General features: G+C 42.4%; 1 protein-coding gene and 1 long non-coding RNA gene across 12 annotated transcripts in view; one reads left to right on the top strand and one right to left on the bottom strand.

Annotated features, from left to right (window-relative positions):
• LOC105680274 overlaps positions 1-23,133 on the top strand; it is a 153,131-nt gene that overhangs the window by 19,992 nt on the left and 110,006 nt on the right. For 2 of the 3 annotated variants that reach the window (XR_002945975.2, XR_004461016.1), the window contains one exon: positions 7,816-7,881. This is a non-coding gene — a long non-coding RNA (uncharacterized LOC105680274). Of the gene's footprint in view, positions 1-7,815; positions 8,411-23,133 lie in introns of those variants that run through there. The other variant, XR_004461017.1, reaches the window with a different exon arrangement.
• LOC100749433 (gamma-aminobutyric acid receptor subunit beta) overlaps positions 1-23,133 on the bottom strand; it is a 98,335-nt gene that overhangs the window by 11,592 nt on the left and 63,610 nt on the right. For 3 of the 9 annotated variants that reach the window (XM_012381136.3, XM_012381135.3, XM_024365028.2), the window contains exons 4-6: positions 12,841-13,067; positions 11,181-11,263; positions 1,474-1,611 (exon numbers count right to left, since the gene is read on the bottom strand). In XM_012381136.3, coding sequence (XP_012236559.1) covers positions 1,474-1,611; positions 11,181-11,263; positions 12,841-13,067 — 448 coding nt within the window. Of the gene's footprint in view, positions 1-1,473; positions 1,612-2,824; positions 2,963-11,180; positions 11,264-12,840; positions 13,068-21,833; positions 21,902-23,133 lie in introns of all 9 variants that reach the window. The other 6 variants (XM_012381137.3, XM_024365030.2, XM_033318850.1 and 3 more) reach the window with 3 other exon arrangements.

The following is a 23,133-nucleotide window of genomic DNA, read 5'->3' on the forward strand; positions in this document are numbered from 1 at the left end:
AAATGTCTCTTTCTATTCTTTAGTTGTCGTTACTTTTTTCATGTCTCTCTTTCACTCTGGCCCCTTTTCATTTTTATACTTCCCTTCTCTATTTAGAATCGATATCTCTCTCTTTCTCTTTTCGTTTTCCCCTTTGCCCTCTTTACGATGCATATCGACTACGAAAGGCAAGGAGAGACGTTCTTTCCTTCCCTCTTGTCTTTCTTTCTCTTCTTTTTCTCTCCATCTCGTCGTTCCCCTTCGTTACGTCAGACAGATACGCGTCGCAAGATGTTAAGCAAAGTTTTCGCGGTGTTGATAGATCTGTTGCGTGTGCTCGAGAATACAAGAGGATGTCGCGTGTGCTCGAGGAAAAGAGGTTTATGCGGGGTCGGCAGCGAGGCGGAAAAGACGGAACGAGGTATCGGCGTGGATAGAAAATCGAGTTGTTGCCTCGCTGCTTCTTTTCACCCAGCGAATTCCCGTCGGTTTATAGCCCTTCTCGCTTTACGTCTTCTCCGTTACGAATCGCAAGAAGAATCAACGACGTTCACGGGAGGAAAATGGGATTTGCTCGGAAGGTCTGATTGCTGCTCGGATCCCACGGTTATGAGCTCAGTCGTTAGCTCCGAGCAGATGGAACTTCAAAGAAGGGATGCTACGCGAAAGACAGTAACGATGACGTGTCTTGCGGTGAGATTACTCGCGTGATGCGTCGGTACCGACGCGAACGACGATTACACCGCTTGTCTTCCGACCAAAGGATATTAACTCGAGACTTAATGAAGAAGCACAGTTTCGACACGAGACTCATCGGAACATCGTTACTGACGTAAAAAACTTTATCGAGGTATCTTCTCGTTGATACTTTCGACGTGTGATTGTTACATTACACCGTATCAGAAACATATTCTATACTTCTGTACGTGATGCAAATGTAACGATCGAACCGTACGTTCAGATACTAGCAATTATTAGGAATAATTGAAATCACTGGAAATTTACCGGAAATAATCGAAATCGTTAGGCATTATGAGGAATAATAAAATTTACTGACATTCACTGGCAATCGTTAGGGGATCGTTAGAAATAATCGGGACCGTTTGGATTCGTTAAGAATACACGATAGAAATCTCTAGGAATGATTTGTAACAGTAGAAATCACTAGAAATCGCTGTACGTAAAATACGTAAAATCTCTAGGAATCGCAACGACGATGAAAAGCAACGACGAAACGAGCCTAAGGATTTCACATCCAGCTACGTGGCGTATCTGCATAGAGGGCCGTAGATCGCGAGAAAGAGAGAGATATCGGTCGATCGATCGACGATTGATCAACGTCGAGTAACGTTGCTGCGAGCGACATCGTGGTTGCGGACATCGGATAGCGCAAACGTGTCTCTCCACCTTACCCATACCGTTAAAAGCGAGGGTTGAATTATTAATTTTTTTTTTTTGGTTGTTGGTGGGGGTGGGGTTCTATTCATACGTTACCGGTAGTTAGACTAATCTCCATGGCTCGTTGACGATGACCAAGGACCTTGAACTGAGGCAGGGAGACCTCGTTGCTGACACCGACGCTGTTCGGGCCCTCGTTCCACTTGTACCGGATGTCCCTCATCGTGTATCCGACTGAAAAAATAGAGAGACCCCCCGCGGTTGGTACGTACCTTCGCGGAAGCCCTCAAACGCGTTTCAGCTCCGAGGGGGCCTCCACTTACCTCGCACCCCCGTCAAAACCCCAACAAGTCCGCTCTCTTTATTTCCCTCTCTTTCTTATTACACACACGTGTTTGATTAACGTTTAATTTTTCTCTATTTGTTTCTCTTTCAATCTGTGCGTGTTTCGCATTATTCGTTCCATTCTTTTCTCTTTGTTCTATTCTCCGTTCTTTCCTCTATCTATCTGTCCCATCCATTCGTTCTTATTCTTTGCCTTTCTCACGAGAGAACCATTTAACGGGGGGACAATAAAGATCGAACACGAGCGCAGGAGGACGTGCAAGCGGAATTTATTAGCTGTTCGTTTGTTTGTTCATTTTCTTTGGTGTAGTGGTCTCGTAGTTGATTCGTGCGATCTTTTCGATCGACGGAGACGATCGAGAAAAAAAGATGACGGTAATGTCGTACGGTTCTTTTTTTCTTTGGATTTCGCTGAGAGCTCGTCGTGTCGGTTTGATTTGATGTTGTGGATGATTGTCGGAAGTTGACTCGGTATTATTTTCTTCTTTCGAATCACGGTATCGAGATAGTTACCATACGGTATAGTTACCATAGAAAAACTGACGATAAGATCGTACGATCGATCGTAAGTGAAATAAGTACGTCGTCCACTTCCGACCCGTGATAGAGGATTAAGTCGGAAACGATGGATTCGTATGAACTGGGAGAGTTCGTCTTCGTCCTTTGTTCCGTGGATTTAAAGATCGATGAAGTCGATTGATTAGTCGATCGGTCGGTTGGTCGAATGAGTTAGCCCCGGGGACGGTTTCGTCCTAACGGGTAAGCTCTTCCTTGATCGGAACGATCGATTGTGTTCGCGATAGAAGGCGAAACGGTGATCGGTGCATATCGGTGCGAGTCAATAAACAGGAAAAGAAAAGAAAAGAAAAGAAATTATACATTGAAAACAAAGAAAAGAAAATGTTAAAATATATACATGTACAAGAAAACTAAGAATTATAAAAAGGAAAGAAAACAACGCTTCACACATATCGTACTGTATATAACGGCGTGTACACGCGTGTGACAATTATGTTACAATAAGTCAATAATTATTTAATCATCTGCGCGAGCCTTTTGGACGAAGTTCAGAAGGAAGAACTAATAAGAGGGGGATATCTACCTGTAGATAGGTGTATGGTTGAATGTCGTTGCCTGTGACCGAGCACGCGAAACTGCGGTAGTTCCACCTCGTTCGAGATGCCGACCGACTGTAGGCCGGCGTTCCATTTGTACCGAATATCGCGCATTGTGTATCCAACTGCCGGGAGAACAAGAACACAAATATCTTCGCTCTAACATACAATAATTAGACACTCAAGTTTTGTGTGGTAGGTATTAAGAGGACTTTTCAGGAGAACAGAGGTGTCACAAGGTTAAACTGGGCAAGTTGGGTGATAGAGGGTAAGGACGTAGATAGAAGCAAAACATTGTATCTAGCACCCTAAACCGCTTCTACACGGCGTCTATCGCTATATTTACATTATCCATTATCCAACGATTTTGTACAATTTTATCACTCTCGTTCTATTCTATTCTACGTAGGTATAGATCGGCTTAAGGTGCGTTTCAGCGCTGCAAAAATCGTTGGCATAATCGAGCTAGGCGTTGAAATAATCGTCGGCCGGAGTGACTGAGTCAATTCGGCCGATTATCAGACGCGATCGAAAACGACAATACTTTGAACCGTAGCGCGTGTGCAGCGTTTATAATCGTCTCTTATGGACGTAGAAAAAGTCCTCCGTATGCAGCATCGTCCGCTTTTTAATCGTCGTCGAGTTCTCGTAAACTCTTGCGTTTATCCGTCGATGCTATCGTTTCGGCGATTTACTTTCCATACGTCCATAATCCTTCTCGCAAAAATCCTTTCGAGTATGGTACGAGCTATCGAGGCCACGAGGAACGAGTTGTATCTCTCGAAAATAATAACCGAACTATAGACGAATATCTATGTTGGAATAATTTATCGAACGCGGGGACAGATCGTGCGTTTTAATCACGCTGACACAAAACGTATCCGTTCGCGATCGACGGCGAATTTTCCGCGATCGATCGGAATTCGCACCTATTTATGTTCCTCTAATTCCTCGGCGCGGCCTCGAGCGTGCACATACCGGCCCGAGAAACATTCCTCCGTAACTGAATCTTAGGTGATTACGATCGTTACACCGCATTCCAGGCACCAAAGTGGCATTCCATCGCGGCGTCGGCCACATTGCGCGAACATCGGCGAAACGTGGATTAAGCGATCTACGACCGAGTATTCGAGATTAACTGCTTTTGTTTTTGGAACACGGAAATACTATCGCCGTTCTCCGTTCCGTTTGCTCATTTTCGGCCGGTAAATGCCTCTCTGTAATTCCGCCTGGCGAATGCTTTGCCGCTCGGCAGATTTATCTGTACAATGTTCGCGACTCTGGCGTGTGTCGATTGCCAGCCTGATTCCGATGTTTCCCGATGCACGAGCTAGCCTCGTTAACATTCGACCGGCTGCCCTCAGCAAGAAACCGTGTAATTTAATTGTCGCAAGAGTTTCGCTAATTTTAAACTATCGATCTTTTATTCGCGTCTTCCTTCTCCCCCCTTTTTCCTCTACCTGGTTAAAACGATTTACTGGTTTCTCCTATTTACGTCGTCTTTTCATCTCGTTTCCGCTTTATGAAAACGAAATTCCCATTCGTCGTTTTTATTTTTTCAAACATTTCTCCTCCGCACTTTTGCTCTAATTTTCTCATATTTCACGTACCCGTCAACGCGTCCGATAAAAAGCGTAAAATATACATCATATACTACAAAATATATCGTATTTTACAAAACGTAAAACGTTTACATTATTTCTCTACATTTTAACGAGACGTTAATCGGTATAAAATATAGTTACTACTCTCTATGTCCATCCATATCCGGAAAAAATGTTTTTCATAAACGGTAAAAGAATATTCTGTTCGCCGATGTTCGCCGCATATAGCAATATAGCGTACATTATAAATGTATAGCAATACGCGTAAACCGATTACAAATGGACAGGTTACGTCTTTTTTCTTTTTCTTCTCTAAAAAAAAAAAAAAAAAATTTTCCTGGATTGGGGCAACGTTAAGCATTACTGGTTTGAAGGGGTGCGGAGGGGAAGAAGGGGAGGTCAGAGTGACTGGCGAAATACCGTAAGAAAAGGAGGGTTGCGGCAACATTAGCAAAGAGAACCGTATAGGATCGTAGTGGTGGTACCAAGTTTAGGTTATATAAGACGATAAGTGGAAAGTGTATAAAGTAGATATGGAGAAGCGAAGAAAAAAAGTTTCGTGCCTCGGCATGCGGTGGTTGTGCGGGATTTGGAAAATACGTGGGTGGACTTGGCGGATAGGCGCGCGCGCGCGCGCGTTCCCTTCGCGCATATACACACACAAAATATACATACACGCACACACATGTATACATGCATCAGCATATACAATCGCATGCTTCGTGCCACGTAATTTTGTACGTCATGCCCGATGCCGCATGCTTTGTGCTTTACCAGTGACACGAATTCTGAACACGGAATTTAACTTCTTTTTACTCCCGTTGGAATGGTCGTTTGCAATATTCGCGTTCGCAAAGTATGCTATTATCGGATCCCATTTAGCCTGGATCGAATTCGGTCGATCAATTTTTTTACTTTAACGATCGCCCGTACCCGCCGCGGTAACTATTTCTTTTGAAACGAGACGAGCGAATTATTCAAATCGCGATAGCCATACTAGCGAAATGTATCGTTCAAAGTAAAAGATTTAAATCGAATTTTTATCTGTTTGAACTTTTTCAGGAACTTTGACCAAGTTTTATATTTCATTGTGGATAATTCGTAGAATTAAAAAGAGATAGATCAAGATCCGTTGTAACGATATTCAATTGAATTTCAGGGAGATAGTCGTTTTACTACGATCTCGTGGAAAAAATATTTACATTCTAAATGCTTCGCTTAGAAAGCAACGAGAACCGATCGTTCTCTGGTGAATACGCGTTAGATTATCCATCAAAACCCAAAGCGGCACATTCAACGGATCGTTAAAGGCACGCACAAGTATAAATAACAGGAAGCAAAAACTCGATGCCGACTAAAGTTGCGCAGTCGAAAATTCGGTCCTGGGTTAAGAGAGCGGAACAAAATATTTTCGTGCCAAAGGCATGCCGACTTTCATCTAGGACGAAGTATCATCAAACTACGATTCTATAAGTATGATTAATAGCATACGCAAAAGTGGCCGGGGGAATTGGGTACCAGTTTTTGGAATATTAACAAAATAAGAGAAAATCGGTTTTCCAAGGTCGATATATCATAACTAGATATTCGAAAAAATGAATATGTATAGGCATACCGAGAACGGGGCCACGGCACGTCACGTCGTGGCTAAAATGCTGCAGTCGTTTCGTTCTTACATGCGCTGGGCTAGATGCACAATGCGTTTTAATTCGGTCGCACCGTAGTCGACACGTCGTTTTCTGTGTTTAGCCTCCTTCGGGGCTGGCCGTCGTCGGCCCTTTACTACGTCCCCGGACACGAGGCTCAGTGCTATATGTCGGAGGCTTTTTAGAGGGGGCCGGGGGCTTGGTTTTGTGATAGTGATGGTCAAGTGGTGGTGGTGGTTTTGTGACAGTGGCAAAGTGGTGACTTTTAGTGTGTATTCATGTAGCACACGTTCGTAAAGACATTTCGTCGTCGGAGCCAAAGTTATAATATGTTTTGATCGTTTTGTTCGAAAAATTGTCTGATATATACAGCTGTGCGTGTGCTCTATGGTTTTCTCAATTTTTGTGCGATTTCTCCGTCGTTTGATATCATTTTTTTTTTCTATTTACTTTTTCGCATCTTTTTTTTTTGTTTTCGACTTTTTACATCGATATCTTTGAATACCTCCGTTCTGAGTCGATATTCTCTGCGCGTATTCCCGATCGAGCAGAAACTCGACACGGTAGCGAGACATTCGCTGTATGCGGTTGCGGAGAAATTACACTAAAGTTTGCTAAGACCGACGTGATAGTTCACAATTGTGGTAAATTGGTACAGTGGAGACCCTTCGGAGGATGCTCGTAAATACGTTTTACGGTTATGTACGGTTATGTCACGCAGATTGCGATCGAAGATGCGGAAACTCGTAGTCGTCCTGGAATTATTCTCGACGAGGATAATCTCTTTACATTTTCAACTTTTTTTTCTCTTTTCGATATGTACTTTTTACTCTTTAAATGTTTACCCTTTTTTTTACGTCTACAAACCACCACGAAATGCGTTTGCCCTTGCTGCGTAAACGTCGGTCAGCTCGATATCCACCAACGGTGGATCAACGGTTGACCGTACTTCTGCGTGATCGAGCTCACTACCTGTCGTTTGGAGTTACTGCAAATTGCACGTCCGCTTTCGTCGACGATGGCAACATCGTGTAACGCCGAAACGCGATTATATTGGAAAACGCGGTAGTACAATAACGTTAATGCGCCACGTAGCAGGCCAAACATCACAAACTGGTTCGATAACAAAGGCCGTCGTTTATTTTTTCACTCGGGCTCGCAAATGAATTCTCGGGCTTGACCAAGTTTGTCGTTGATGACCTATGCCGGCTCGATAAATCGCGACAATAACGAGTGGGCGTGTTACATCGACCGATAACGGGATTAAAAATAACGATGCCAATGAATCGCGTTTGAAAAAATTTAATTAATATCCTTCCTCCGTGTCCATTCAGCGTAGGGCTACGATGGATTCATTATTTTCCACGAATCAAAATAGTTACGGTGAAAATATTACGTAACTCGTTAAATACGAGTAACGACGATCCCGAATTTTCGGGGTAACGGAGAGTACATTTCGATCGATAATTAAGCGAGCATTGTTTTAATTAGACCGAATTAAAACGTGGATTTGGTCGGACGAATAAAGTTGTATTAATTAAAATAAATTACGCGAGAACATTAGCGACCGATGGAAATACTCTGGAAACGAGTAGCGTTGAAAGTCATCGAACAATTTTCTGTAATTACTCGTCGTTTATAGTTAGATTGGAATCTATTCGCGTTGCGTTTGCACGCATTTCTTCCATTACGGTATTACTAAGAGCGCGCTTTTATATCGTTTTCCAGGAAGTGGAATGTTTGCCGAATGTTCCGAGCTGGCTGGGATCGACGATTGATGCTTCGTCCATTTACGTAAGTAGTATCAGCCTTGATATTAATCGTTATTAATTACCATTTCGTGAGGAAGCGGAATGAGCGGTAGGTGGGAATGGCGCATGGGCCGCGACAGATCGGAACAGAAATACTTTTAACGACAGTAATAATTTCGCCGGGGACGAAGCTGCAGCAATTAAGGACGACGGCACGATCCGGCTTTCTACTCCGCGAAACTAATCAACGAACTTGGTCAAGTTACTTTGATATCTCGAGCGTCCGACTTCCGGCGGCCTTTCGTCGTATCCTGCAAACGACTGAGTTTTAATATAGATCTCTTAGCCGGAACGAGTTAGGCCGAAACTTTTTCCATTGTCCCCGTATAGATTACCAATCTCCGCTAGACTTCTGGTATAATCAAAGGCACCGGATGCGTTTCACGACTCCTTTTTGTTTCTTTTTTTTCTTTTTTTTTTTCCTTGTTTCTCCTCGTTTCAACCCTTATACAATCGTCGGCCAGAATCGTTACGCGAAACGATCGTTGTAATTTAGCTGGTTGGTTACCAGGTGCGTTCGTTTTATCATTTATTTGCTTATCCGACCATCGATAATACATATTGTATCGTTATCGAGAACCGAGGCGAATAGCAGGCTACTGGATTATACAGTACAATTACCGAACTTATTGATACAGGGGCAATGATTTAATGGCTGCTAAATGATCAGACTGCTGGGCCGATTATCGTTAACGAGTTAATAACTTGTTTACGATAAATATTTCTAACGAGACGGCGGTTTGCCCGCTTTTCGACCATCACCGATTTTCCAAGGCTAATTAATCGTTTTTCACCGCGAGCTAGCCCTCTCTCCAACGAGATACGATGCTTCGATCGAAGTGGAACGAGAAAAATTCGTTCGTTCGAATTGATTCGTTGTTAGCATGATTGAAAGAAACCCTTCGATCGAATAGAGGAAAGAGAAAGAGAGAGAGAGAGAGAGAGAGAGAGAGAGAGAGAGGGAGAGAGAGAGAGAGAGAGAGAGAGAGAGAGAGAGAGAGAGAGAGAGAGAGAGAGAGAGAGAGAGAGAGAGAGAGAGAGAGAGAGAGAGAGAGAGAGAGAGAGAGAGAGAGAGAGAGAGAGAGAGAGAGAGAGAGAGAGAGAGAGAGAGAGAGAGAGAGAGAGAGAGAGAGAGAGAGAGAGAGAGAGAGAGAGAGAGAGAGAGAGAGAGAGAGAGAGAGAGAGAGAGAGAGAGAGAGAGAGAGAGAGAGAGAGAGAGAGAGAGAGAGAGAGAGAGAGAGAGAGAGAGAGAGAGAGAGAGAGAGAGAGAGAGAGAGAGAGAGAGAGAGAGAGAGAGAGAGAGAGAGAGAGAGAGAGAGAGAGAGAGAGAGAGAGAGAGAGAGAGAGAGAGAGAGAGAGAGAGAGAGAGAGAGAGAGAGAGAGAGAGAGAGAGAGAGAGAGAGAGAGAGAGAGAGAGAGAGAGAGAGAGAGAGAGAGAGAGAGAGAGAGAGAGAGAGAGAGAGTGAGCATCCGGGCATCCTCTTTCGGTTTTCACACACCCAATAATCGCGTGCAATTTGCAGCAGTGATAATCGGCGCGAGCTCGTGATAATACGCACACGCTCTCAGGCCATTCGCGCGTTTATACATACACACAAAGAGGAATTCGCAGCCGCACATCTACACCCACGCAAGGTGGTTGGGTTAGCTCTCCCGTACGTGCCACCGTACACTGGTGTGTTACCAGGGGCGTTAGCTTGTTTCTCGCTTTGCGAGACCTTTCGTTCTCTATGCGTTCTCGTAACACTATTAGCAGCCTAAACGTAGCGGCACGTCTAATCGAGCCGTGTGTCGTCGACTCGTTTTCGTGCTGAAGTCAACGTCAGGGTTGATTGCGTATACAGCGGGCGACCCGATCGAGACGGCCGTCTCGGCTATTGCGGACACGCTTCTCGTCAAGGTGCTCTTGTTGTTCGCACACTGTGCCTCGTTGCCGAGCCACACGCGTGATTCGACTCGAAACGATCGAAATAGGCGAACCTTGCAACTATTCCAGAATCCTGATCCGTTCAAAAGGCAGTTAATTACGTCCAATCCTGTGTAACGCATTCAACGTGCAAGACGCGAACGTACGTACGATCATAGGAATTCTATAGTTTCTTGCGAACGATGCTTGGATAAATGGATACGCGTTATAGAAAAATTGATTTTCACCAGGGACTCTTTTCGATTTTATGTGCCCCGTTGAACGCGTTAAGACAAATTTTCGGATAAAAGTTTTCTCGAGGATATCCATCGAGCGATTCGATCGACTATTAAACTCTGAAACATCATCCCCTTCGGTGTAAAGTTTCTTTACGTTGTTTTTTTCTTTTTCCTCTTCTTTTCTTGTCTCTTTTGTTCGATTCGCCCATCATTGGAATTTTCAAACGAAAGCACGCGTCTGCCTCGGCAAGTTCACGATGTCACGTAGGTAAAACAGTCATCGTGAATGGTATAGAAAACCCAATAAGAGTGAGCGAGAGCGGGTGAGTGAGCGAGTGAGTGAGTGGACCGAGTGAATGAAAGTGATCCACGACGATGCCGCGGATCGTGTGACTGATTCGTGTTAGTGAGCGTGTAAAGTGGCGAGTGATGGACAGACAGACAGACAGATAGATAGATAGCTAGAGAGGAGAAGACAGAGTAGAAAAAGGAATAGAAGAGATTATTATGGATTCGGGGAAAGGGTGGGAGGAGGAAAGAGAAAGAGAGAGAGAGAGAGAGCGGGGGAGGTCGCGTTGAAGGGGGTGGGTTGTAAGGTGTCGGGTAACGAGATTTCGTATGAGCGTGTAAAAGTAGAACATACGAGATTCCCTTAGGTTTCGTTTTTTTCATAATCTGTTCTTTTTCCTGTTACGTTTGACGCAAATGTACACGACAGAAGCGTCTTTCTGAGCTTATCTGAAAAAGGGTTTGAAAGCGATGTACAGTTGAGTCGCGTTTAATCAACGGCAATCGACTCCCTTGATCCGATTCAAAACGTCTTTTAACTTCAACTTCATCGCGATAAAATGTTTTTAACTTTCATCGAAACCGAGTATATAACGAGTGGAAAGTAGCAGGCGAAATTTAGGTATTGAGCGTTCAAAACGATATTTTAAAAAAACAGGTAACGTCGATTGCCGTTCGCAAGATCGACACTGTTAATGCTCCGATGATAAATTCGAATCGTATGTTTCCATGTAACGTATGTAGCGTGTCTGTGTGACAGTGGACAGAGGCGAGGGTGTCGAACTTTTCTGAGATCGTCACTTCGGTTCAGTTATGTATGCATTTATACACGCGCACGTGCGTACTTACAGCTCTCGATCTCGATATGGCAGAGTTGCCGGTCCATCGGAAAGTATTGCAGATTCATTGGACACGATGCCGTGATCGTTAAACTGTAACAAACGCAAACATTACTTTCAATCTATGGAACGTGATAAACGAAAATTACGATCAAACGTTTGCTCAACATTAAAAATTCATACATCGATATCGTTGCTAGAGGACCAACTTCAAAGAAGCTAGAAGAAATTTGTACAAATCTCTCGTACTATTGCCAACTTCAAGCAACGGTTATCGTTATAATATTCGTTCAACCATAGAGAATCTATGTCCAAATATACACATCGATATCCATTCCGATCAATTTCTCCTGGTGTTTTTCGCTTTTCCGCCTACGTTCAGTCGGCCTTGAGTTTCTAGATCCGGAAGGCAATGTAATATAAAGCAACGAAAGGGTGCGCACGGGAAAGTTAGGTATGCATGGATCGCGTGAATATAGCAGCGCCGTTAATACCAGAACACTTGACGTTGTTTTAGAGGGGAATGGATATGGGGGATAATACGACGTAGTGTCGAAGGAAGAAGGGGATGGAAACGATGACGACCGATCCTCGGAAGAAAATTTGTCGTCGTTGGTACGACTGCTTTCTCCAATGTTTAGACGGTTCTTGAATGGAACGGGGTATCGAAACGGGGTTAAAATCGCGTCTGAACGTGGCAGTTTTATCGCGGGCTCCTCCTCACGCTAGAAAATATATTCCATTACTCGAAAAGTCTTCTTCGTTTAGGGGTTCGCCGACTTTTGCCGACGTCGTGCTACGAAATACTGCTGCGTCTTGTGTTCAGAGAGATTGCAGGATACTTTGTCGAGGATACTTTTCAACGATTTTAATTACAAATTAAAGCTGGTATTAACATCGAAATCGTTTTTTTATCAGACTTGATCCTTTGTACACTGAGAATTTTACACGCGATATAGCAATTTCAACATACTTTTGGAGTGAAGTTTTTCAGACTAAAAATTTCGTTTTGAGAAAGGTAAAGTTGCAGGTGAACTCTTTTCCAATTTTTGTTTATATGTCAAAACAAATTTTCACGTCGTTAATCCTTTTAGGACAGAATTCTTTTGCAGCCTGTGGAAAAAATTGCATTCTCTTAATTGATTCTCTTAGAAGCCAAATCGATCCACTTCTTGTTAATTAATTAATTTCGTTACAAAAGCACGCGATTAATGTTCAATTCTCAAGAAACAAATAATTTCCTACCTTCGTTACAAACAGGTGACACGAATAATTCTAAGATACATTCAAGGAACAGCGTTTGTAAAATCATTGTATTCTTTTATTTCTGATTTTATGGAGTCGGTCGATGTGGCTTCAATTATTAATAGCAGAATCAGGTCTTTTCAAAGAAAAAATGAAGAAGACATAACAACCTAAAACTTGTGATTAATTTTGCCGAAAATAAATACATCTATCGTTTATTTAACCGATAGCTTATTAAGATACAATGTACAATTAATCGTGAACGGATTAACGTTTCACTACAGACACCAAACAATTGCAAAGGATAAAATATTTATCCTTGCTTCTTTTCTATAACTTCTAATAGTATAATAGTTCTAATAGTAACTTATAGATGAGGATATTCTTATTTTCTAATTAGAAATGAAATAATCGTTGTTACTCACCGTATACTACGTGTAATGCTTCCCGAATGATGAATACGAATGAACTCGTTGCTGGTGGTAGCGATGTGAAAGTACGACTGCTTCTCGTTGACGAAGAACGTGTCGGGTACCCAAATGTTCTTGATGAATTCCGAGCCGACGCTGAGCGTCTCGACGCCCGCTCGTTTCTTGAACGCCAGCCGCGGGTCCGTCCAGAATTGCCGGAAGTAAAAATCCAGCGTGAAGTCCTGGCATGAGACACACATACACACGCGAGTGCTTTCATTAGAGTCGTAAATAATCGTGGTGCGATACGACACGCGAGAACGAGCGTGGAAGAACGTAAAAGTAAGTAATTCCGTGGTCGAATTTCGGATCGTAAAACGCCGCGAGAATCGTATTTTCGATCGACACGATCGTCTGGGAACTACAATGGACGCCAAAGCATCGGGTCCGAACAATGCAACGTGACACGTTCGTACAGACTAACAGCATTTACGCGACAATGCCTTCGTTAAAAATAACATAGTTTCGCCGGATACGTGAGGAAGAGAGCGAATGCAAACCGATATCGCGACGGGATAACGCGGAGCCTTCTATCTGACGCGTCTCTCATCCCACTTTATACGAATAAATAGATTTGCATCGATTAAATTCTCTGATTTATTTGATACGTTGCACGTTCGAAACATGCGGTTTATCTGTCGACGAATACGAGAACCCTGTTCGTATTGTCATTAAAACGCATCTACGCGAATATCTATGAACGTATCGCGAAAAGAAATATTCGTCATTCTATTTGACGAGAGAACGCGATTATCTTACACGTTATTCCTCGTTTTTCTCGCGTGTATCGTATTCTCTTTGTTTGTTTGCGAGGCGGGGCAGTTTGTGACGGAAGGAAGATTCAGCGTCTTTCCACGGGGATGGAGACATCGCGAGAAAGACAAACGGAAAGTAAGAGAGATACGGTTGTACGCGAAATTGACAGAGGGTTCAAACGGTTAGGGGAAACAGCGAGACGTAACACGGAGAAACGAAAACGTGAAGCGGCGCGATCGTAGGAGACAGGGGTTCGAGCGATCGATCGATGGGAGAGGAAACGCAGAACTGAGATCGGGAACGTCGACAGGTAGCTGGAAACTCTCGTCGATTGTTGCTGACGACTTCTCTGTACCGGGTACCACGTGTCGTGGTTATCGTAACGCGCTAAATCGCCTACTTGAACACTCGCGTAACCTTATCGAGACTCTCCTTCAGTGTTTTGTTCTGATCTCAGGCTGCTAGCTAAGGCAAGCCAAGACACCAGTCTTTCGTGAAACTTGTCGCAAGTTGTCCCGCGAAAATTTTTAATGTCATACGTTTTAAGTTTGCAATCGAGATGAAATTATTTTTATTTTCTCTCTATCACGAAGCTATAGTTTCGTATTCGATAGTTGATGTTATATTTGTCGATGGTATTAACCAACGTATATTTATATACAACTTCTGCACAAATGCATCGAATCCAGAGAGCGGTTAAAACATCGCATAAAATTGAACGATTTTCACTCGCAACAAATGATTTCACGGCTTGGTTATTCGAGTTCAAGTGAACGGAAGATCGTGAAACGCTCAATCAAAAATTTTACGCATGACGAAGAAATCGGGACGCGATTGAATGGGCGCGATTTTATGTGAAGCGGTTCGCAGAGTGAATAGATTTAATATTTAAAGGTACGGCCGTTTTAATAGACGGCCGTCGAACGTAAATACCGTAATTTAAGGGCACCAGGAATAGATTCTCACGGAAAGGAGTTACGCGGCTTGAAATATTCAAGGTTCTTCCGTTAAACTTTGATTACTTGGTTCGATTCATCGGGCGAAGAGAAGAGAAAAAAAAAGAAGTGATTTCGCGCGAGTCCATCGTGAATTCATCAAACGTTGTAGCGTGCTATTCGTCGTATATTTCCACTTACGAGGCGAGTAATTTGTTCCAAGAAGAAAGTTTAAGTGCGAATAGTTGGAGCGTAATCAACCGATTCCGATGGCTAGATTTATTATTCGAGATCAAAGTTTCTCGATTAGTCTATTATTATTGAGATGTAATTACAAGGGAACACATTTAAACACGGTTAAAGTTTCACCATTTAACGAAGACGCTATTAAAAGTTCACTTATTAAAGACAAGTAAGGCGTATATCGATCGTGCTATAAATCACATTTGCATCCCGTTTAGTAAGTTAAAAGTCTTCCAGTGATTTTAGAATTTTGAAGGAATAAAGATTTTTGAAAATCAAATATTCCGAGATTCTTAAAACACAAGAAACGCGAATCTGCTGAAACAAAAAACTTCTGTTTTTAATTTTAACGATTTAAATACAATGGCGGACAAAGGGAAGTTTAACATTAGTGCACTATGAATTTTAATAAACCTTATGCTAAACGTCTTTCACCACATATTATATTTATTCGTTGCTCTCATTAATACAAACTGATTTTGTATATACGCACAAATTACGGTGTCTTTTTATATTTCTTATTTTGTAAACTTTCTTTTGTCCGCCACTGTATAGCAGGTCTTTTTTAATAATTTGAGATCTTTGAGCGTGAAGAGTCAATTACTGGTTACATTTCGTACTCTGTTCCTGAAATTTCGACACTTATTTCGAAGTTTCGACGATAAGATAATTCTATAGAAATGGAAATTATACAGGTTGAAGCCGAGCTGTATCGCTCGGTATACGGTTCACTCGCATCCGATCTCTGTCGACGTGGTCGATCTCAGTTGGGGAGTTCCACGACGCGAGGGTAATTCGTGTGTACACGCGAAAGCGGTAAGGTGCATGGACCGTGTATATGGTGATTATATGTATTCCATATATAGACTATTATTACTTGGGCAACACTACTAGTACGTGCAAGCATGCTACGAAACGCTATCGAAGCAACATGCATTGCCTATACCGTACTTGCGAAGAGAGAATCTTAAGTCTAATTATAAATACTTATGTCTAATCGAACTTCGAACTTGATAACAGTAGCAACGATATGCAGCAGGATCTGAAAGTTGTTGGAACTTTAGTGTGAAATTTGATTAATTCTATCATTTTGTTTCAACACTCGGTCCAATATAACGATCATCTTCGAAATATCATATATCCTTGAGATCGATTAAATTCTTACTCGTAACGGATACAACGAAATTCTGATCAACTTCTGGATCAGTATATCAATACTTATGTTGAATTATTTTCGTGTCGAAAATTTTCCTTCGTTAAATCGTCAGTTGCCGAAGCGCACCAAAAATGCCGTACACAATTGAGCGTGGAATGAAACATCTTTCACGTGCGTTTGCGCCATACACTTTGCACGTGAGATCATAATCGCATGTTGCATAAACACGGTGTTCCGATTATGTAGTCCAGTTTGTTCGAGGCGATGTTTCCGTTATTTCGCTCGACGCGTTTATACGCGTGCAATGCACGCGTGTAGACACCACTCTACTTTATTTCGTAATTGGTTCGTTTGTGAGGATGTGAAAACGACTTTTATGCGTGCACGAAAAAATTGTCGGGAAAGTTTTGATTTAGGATACGAGTTCAGTGACAGAGGAAGAGGAAAAAAATTGCGGGATCGCGCAACCGATAAAATAACAATTGTCGCCATAAATTCGTAGGTTCGCGTTCTCTTGTCTCGTTGTACATTTTATCGAGAAGTTTACGACTATTACAAACGTTGCACTGAAATTTTCGCAACCGTTATAGGTGTGAAATTTTGTTGGAAGAGAGGAGAGAATGAGAAAGAGAGAGATAGAGGATAGATAGATAGGTAGATAGGCAGATAGGTAGATAGAAAGATAGAGAGATATATAGATAGATAGATAGATAGAGGAAGAGAGAGGGAGAGAGAGAGAGAGAAATTCAGGAAACTTTAGGAACGAACTTGGACATTTTACAGCTCCAATAACGGCTGACGCTCACTCTAGCTATGTTGGAAAGATTTCAACCCGAGGCGACGCTTACCGCCGTCATCGACGCTGTATACGTTGCCGCGATATTTTTGTGACGTTTTCAAGCGCGGAAAGTTTTATGCCGGATAAATGTGCGGATTTATGCTATTGCGATGCTTGGATACCGCTTCAAGGATGGAGTTGGGAGACGAAAATAATAAAAATGGAATAAATAGAGAAGTCCATTCCACCGTACTGTTTCGTTTGATGTTAGTCGAACGACCCTGTCTATCGAGCATGGAAGCTTTACTTTTTCCTACTTATTTACTTACTTACCAAGTCAACGAACTAAATCACCTTTTTCACTTTCTAAACTAATACTATGCACGCATACAATATAAAATTAAAACTTAGTACATAGTCATCGTCATCATTTATAACGTATTAAATATAAATCGTAACTTTCCAAACGATAGAACAACGTATCGATATTAGATTATCTTACGGAACAGCGAACCGTGATGTAAATACGAGAAAATTTTCAATGAACAATATGTATGCAATGTTTAACATGTAAACAACTTTTTGCAATTGTATACACGAGGTTTTTTTCATTTCCGTGGAAATTGGCTCCTTGAAGTGGTGCTCGATGGCAACAACGTATTCTACGTTTCGATATCTGACATCGTCTACTTTTCAACGAGTCTTCAGTTTCAGATGATATTGCGTCTTTCGCGATTGAACGCGCGCAAAGTTGCTGGTTGTTATATTAATTGGGTATCGTCTACCTAGTGGTCATAAGTAGTTTCTGATGCGAACGCGAATCCGTGAATGCAAGTTTAATTAAAGTGGGCTCGAAAGTAACTCCGTTGTAATGTGGTGTTGATGTCACTTCGGGCGGAAGTTGTCATGGCAGCGAGCTTTGCTTCGTTTGGCGTTCCTCCAGGCGCAGTGCAGTCGTGTCGTGATGCGCACTGGACGTCTAATTTGTCGTATTATGCATTTTGACGCTCGTTACCCATCGATTTTACGAATCTTCGAACCATTTAACTGTTCCTCCTAAAGTTATCGAACGACGTGTGCGGGAAATGTATCTTCCGCGTATTCTTCAAGACCTCGTTGATCCTGTCCGACCGCGTTACGTCTACAAGAAATATTTCCTTCTCGACTGGCACAGTGGTATATAATTCGGAATCACGTTCTTCGAGTAGCATCGTAACGATGCAAAGAACGTCGGTCGCGCTTTGTCGAGTGTTTCTAAGGACACTTCGCAACTTTTCCTTGGCAAGAGAAGAGAGTTCGCGGGCAGGCAAGTAGCGCAGGTAAGCGTTTGCCTACGAACATCGAGATAGAAAAGAAGGACAAGAACGAGGAGTACGAAACAACTAGCGGCTATGTAACGAAGCTGTTACATACATAGAAAGAAGCAGTTTCAAAAGCAGAAGCTTGCAAGCGAATCGAAATTGAAGAAAAAAGAAAAGAGACGAAGAAAAGAACGGAAAAAAGAAGAGAACGAAGGAAAAACGCAACAGCAGAGTGTGTGCGACGAATGATGGAAGGCAAGAGAGGCTCGTACGAGAACACTGGTTGGCTCAACGTGTATTTCACATTGTGCTTTCTGCGCCTCGACGAGTGGCCAGTCTGTGTGTACGCGTGCACATAATCTCGATGCGATACACCTGCGTGGATATTAACATGTGCACGTGTATGATTGTACAAGCGCACGCACACACATACTTGAATATTAATAATAATTAGAATGTGTACGGCATCATAGTGATTCATAGCTACCAGAAGCGTACTGCACACACTGACAATGATACAGCTCAATATAGGTGTCGTATTATATCCATAATATAATATAAATATATATATGTGAAATATATATATATGTATAGATATCTATAGACACATTATTTCGTATAGTCTCGATTCGTAGTCGCAACGTTGCACAAGCTATATACTCTTTTCTTTTTTTTTTTTTTTTTTTTTTTTACTTGAATTACACCAAATTACTTCTGTTTTCTTTCTCCGATAAATAACAATAATAACAGTTGCACGATGATGGTACCCCGCTGGGGGTAGCCACCCACATGATATATTAGCACACCGCTATAATATTTTACCAAATGTCCTACTGGACAAATTGTAAAATTGTAAAATAAATAAATAAAAAAAAAAAAACAGCTGTCCTCGCGGTATCACGCCAATTTCTATTTTCCAGTAATAAAGGTTTAGGAGCCATTCTTTCACAAGACGGACACCCTTGTTGCTTCGTTTCAAGAACATTAAATCCTCCTGACCGAAATTATACTATAACAGAAAAGAAATTATTAGCTATCGTTTGGGCAGTTAAAAGATTTAGACAATATTTACTGGGCCGCAAATTCAAAATTCAAACAGACCATCAAGCTCTTAAATGGCTACACCAAGGACCCCTCTAGCCGATTGATTCGATGGAGATTAAAGTTTTTTTTTTTTTTTTTTTTTTTTTTTTTTTTTTGATATTCTATGCGTTCGTCGGCTGGCCAGAAGGAAGCAGGAATTCAGGAACATGGTGTTTCTCGTTCGATTGTTTCACGGACTCTCTCTTTTGCCACTATTTCCGCTCCTCTTTGCGTGTCTCCGTCGTGGTACCCGAGACGTCCGTCTGACAAACGCTATGTCCAGAATCTACGAGAGTAAAGGGCGAGGAAAGAAGGAGCCTTCGTGCAGCATCGTTCGGCGCGAAATTTCTCACTGATGCGCCTACAACGGGTGAGAAATGTAAAGGAGGGAAAATTGATAGGAAAATTGGCTACTTTGGTAGTTCTTCGACGAGTTTCCGAAGAGGGGATAAGTTTCCGATTAGACGATCACCGACGATGGACTGCACTCCTTGCTTAAATTGGTACGAAGGAAGACTCGAGAACGGAAGAACCGACGGATAAGGGGAAAGAGGGTCGGGCAAAGTGGAATATACAGTGAAGGCTCGCCAACGGGTATAAAAATCGCGAGTCACGTCCCAGGTGACAGTGTCGACTTGATTTGGTTTCCGCACAGGGCTCAACACCTGGGGTCCAGTCTCGTACATTCAGCTCCAAACTCGCATTCTGGATCACGATCGAGCGTCGATGATCTCTTTTTGATGATTTATGAGTTCGTTGGACAAACCGGGAGATTATATGGTCCGCAACTTGCAAAACTTTATTCTTCGCTTTCCCGTAGTATTTGTCATTTGTCCATAAGTCACGACTAAACAAAACTGCCAAAAAATATAATCCACAAATTGAAGCTTCGATATCGATCGATAAAGATGGAAAAAAGTATGGAGCTTGAAACTGTGGCGGACGCAAATGGATCCAGTTTCGTGCCAGTTTGAAACTGATTGCAGACACCGGAACAGATACCTTTTGAATACTACAGGAGTATACGCAATACACAATACGTTATATGATTACGCTATGTACGTATCTTAAATATTGAGAAAGAAAATATATATATAGATATATATACCATACGTAACGCTGTATACACGCTTATATACGTATACATCTAGAAATTGCAAAAATACGTGTAAGTCTACGCGTATATATGCGTGCCTCAACGTATGTGCGGCCTGCAGCGCTCGAATCGCGATTCGTTCGCTTTTCAACCTCGCTCAGAGCAATCGTACTTAAACTCTCGGCTTAGAGACGAGGAAAAATTCGCGAAAATTTTGATAACGTCGCGGATGTTTATTGGACGCGACGTTTTTTGCCACTCGAACGGATAACCTGCAGTATATCGTTCGTTTGCTTTTACCCTTCGATTCGTAAATCCTTTCTAAGCGATAAAACGAATTGGTAGAAAACGATATTGCGCGAGAGAACCGTAAAAAGCGTTAGAGCAGATTGGCGTGTATAGTGGAACGTATTTTTCTGACTTTTTTGTCCGAGGGTGCTATATGTTTCCCATTGTTCGCGGCTGGTTTTCGTTGCTGATCGAGCTCTCGTCGCTGATTCGAGCACTGCGGGTAGGGCCATGCAACAAGAACATCGCAAATCGAATTAAACGAGTCAACCATAAACCATAAACGAAGTAGACAAGAATATATCTTGCGAAGACTGTGGAACGTAGCAAGGTTCCCTTGTAACAGTTCAGCCAACCAAACAGCTGTGACGAGCTATAAAAACGTAGGTTAGTAGGCCATCCGTGTAGGGTGTGTGAGTGTGTGTACGTATGTTTTTATACGTATGTATGTATGGTATGTATCTCTCCTTTTCTCTATGTGTGTCTCTGTTTCGTGTGAGTGGTAGACAGTATATGCATCTGTATGCAAATGTGTACGTGTACGTGCCAATATGCCCCTTGCTGCCAACATAAATATCGCGAGCCGCGATGCCTATGTGTCTCTTGGTGCACGTTTCTCCAGTCACCCGTCGAGAATTCCTCGAGATTTCGATGCGTGTATGAAATACTTCGGTTTACGCTTCTGTGTACGCGAACAGAGACGTATAGATACACGTGTATATGCGCCGCGACCGATCTCATTCTATACGACGAACTTTACGCGACATCGGTCCCAATCGGTGAACACTTAGATTTCGCGACCGGATTCGAACAATGCTAACGAACGATGAATATTCACGGACGAATATTTATTAATCCGTCTCGCGTTGTCCCGTGTTGTTCTTTCGTTGAATTTCACGTGGAACGCGAGCGTATTGATATTTGCGCGAGAACGTTTGTACACACGTACACACACGCGGATCGGATAATCGTGAAACAAACAATCGGAAACAAGCGGCATAGTTGGATGAACGACGCGCTCGAAAAGCTGGTTCGTTCGGACGACGCGTTTGGTATCGCGTGGTTCGATACGATCGATCGACCCCGATTGATCGTTTGCGTGGACGAACGATCGATGGATCGTATCGTATGTGCGACGATTCAATTCGCCGCGATCGCTCTCACGGTGAATAGTCGAGTTTTCCATGAACAGTGTGAAAGAAAAGGGGGTACACGCGTTGGTACACGCACGAACGAAGAGGAAGGGTCAGAAAGAAATGAACGAACGGTTGTCGATGTGAGTTCTGTATGAGTTTGAGAATGCAAACTGTACCATCAACACTTCGGACACGGAGCTGATGCTGAGGACATACATGGTGACGCCAACCTCCACTGGTGGACCTGCAATCAACAAAACCATCCGGCCTTGGTCGCTCTGATTATCCGCTAGTTTCTAAGTTACCGTACATGTGACAGGTACATTGTACGTAGATAACGGTTAAGTTCGTGTGTTACCCCTGATTCACGGAAGATGAAAAAAGCGAATAGAACAGATTCGTTTAATGCTCAAAGTAGAGACATTTCCTTTAGAACAGAATAGAATAATCGTTGAATATTATTTACAAAGATTCGAACGATATTTGACTATAGATACGATAATATTAAATGCTCTAGGACAAACGTTAGCGCGAAAAAATCGCGAATTAGGGGTACAATGCAAGCGTACAAGTCGAAGAGAGCTCGCACCCTGCACGGAACCAAATCAACAGCACTCGTCGGCCACGTTGTTTTCCAAGCTAGAAGAATTATTCACACACACTTGACTCGTTATATATATATAATCCTTATTATATATATATATACACACCCATCACAGTCACGTGTTTAAGCAAGGTGACTTTACCCTTGCTCGACTATCGTCTTTTGTTTCTTTCATTTCCTTTTATACTCTTTTGTCACTTCTCTTTTCTTTTTTTGTTTTTGTTTTATTCTCGTTACTCTTTCCTTTTATACATTTTCCGTTTCTTGTTTTGCGGTGTTGTTAACCGAGTCACTCTAATTATATCGCGCCAGCTATACGCGTGTCTCTACTTCGTATATCTTGAACGTATCCGGTACTGTTTTTATCTCCGGTTGTTTTCTTTCTTTCTCTTTTTGTCTCCATCGTTTTAATCCTGTCGTTTACCTGTCCATCCCCCCGAGCGATATGTCGATTCCTTCTCATTTCAGACCTTCAAAGTTCGTTATTTAACTGTTTTCCAGTTATAACTCTATCGTTCGTCTCTTTCCTTTCGCTTCCTGTCTCTTTTACTCGTCTTTCACCCTCGAGTTAAGAAACGAACGATACTCGTAAACATTCGCTGTCATTGTCACTGCGATCGTCGATCCCGGACGAATCTTAGTCGCGTGTAATTGTAATAGCTATATATTATCTCTTTGCATCTCTTTCCTCTTATTCTTTTTGTCTTTTCTCTTAACTTATCTTTTGCTTTGACAAATCAGCTATCGGACGGACGTGTGGACGTCGTTCGAGACGTGGAAAAATCGGGGTCTTTCGTGTTTGAGAACGAACGTGTGATACGTGCGGTGTCAGACACAGGGGGTGAAGGTAGAAAGTGTGATAGTGAACGGTG

This window comes from Bombus impatiens, unplaced genomic scaffold, assembly GCF_000188095.3.
Source record: "Bombus impatiens unplaced genomic scaffold, BIMP_2.2 scf_0128, whole genome shotgun sequence".
Taxonomy (NCBI): Eukaryota; Metazoa; Arthropoda; class Insecta; order Hymenoptera; family Apidae; genus Bombus; species Bombus impatiens.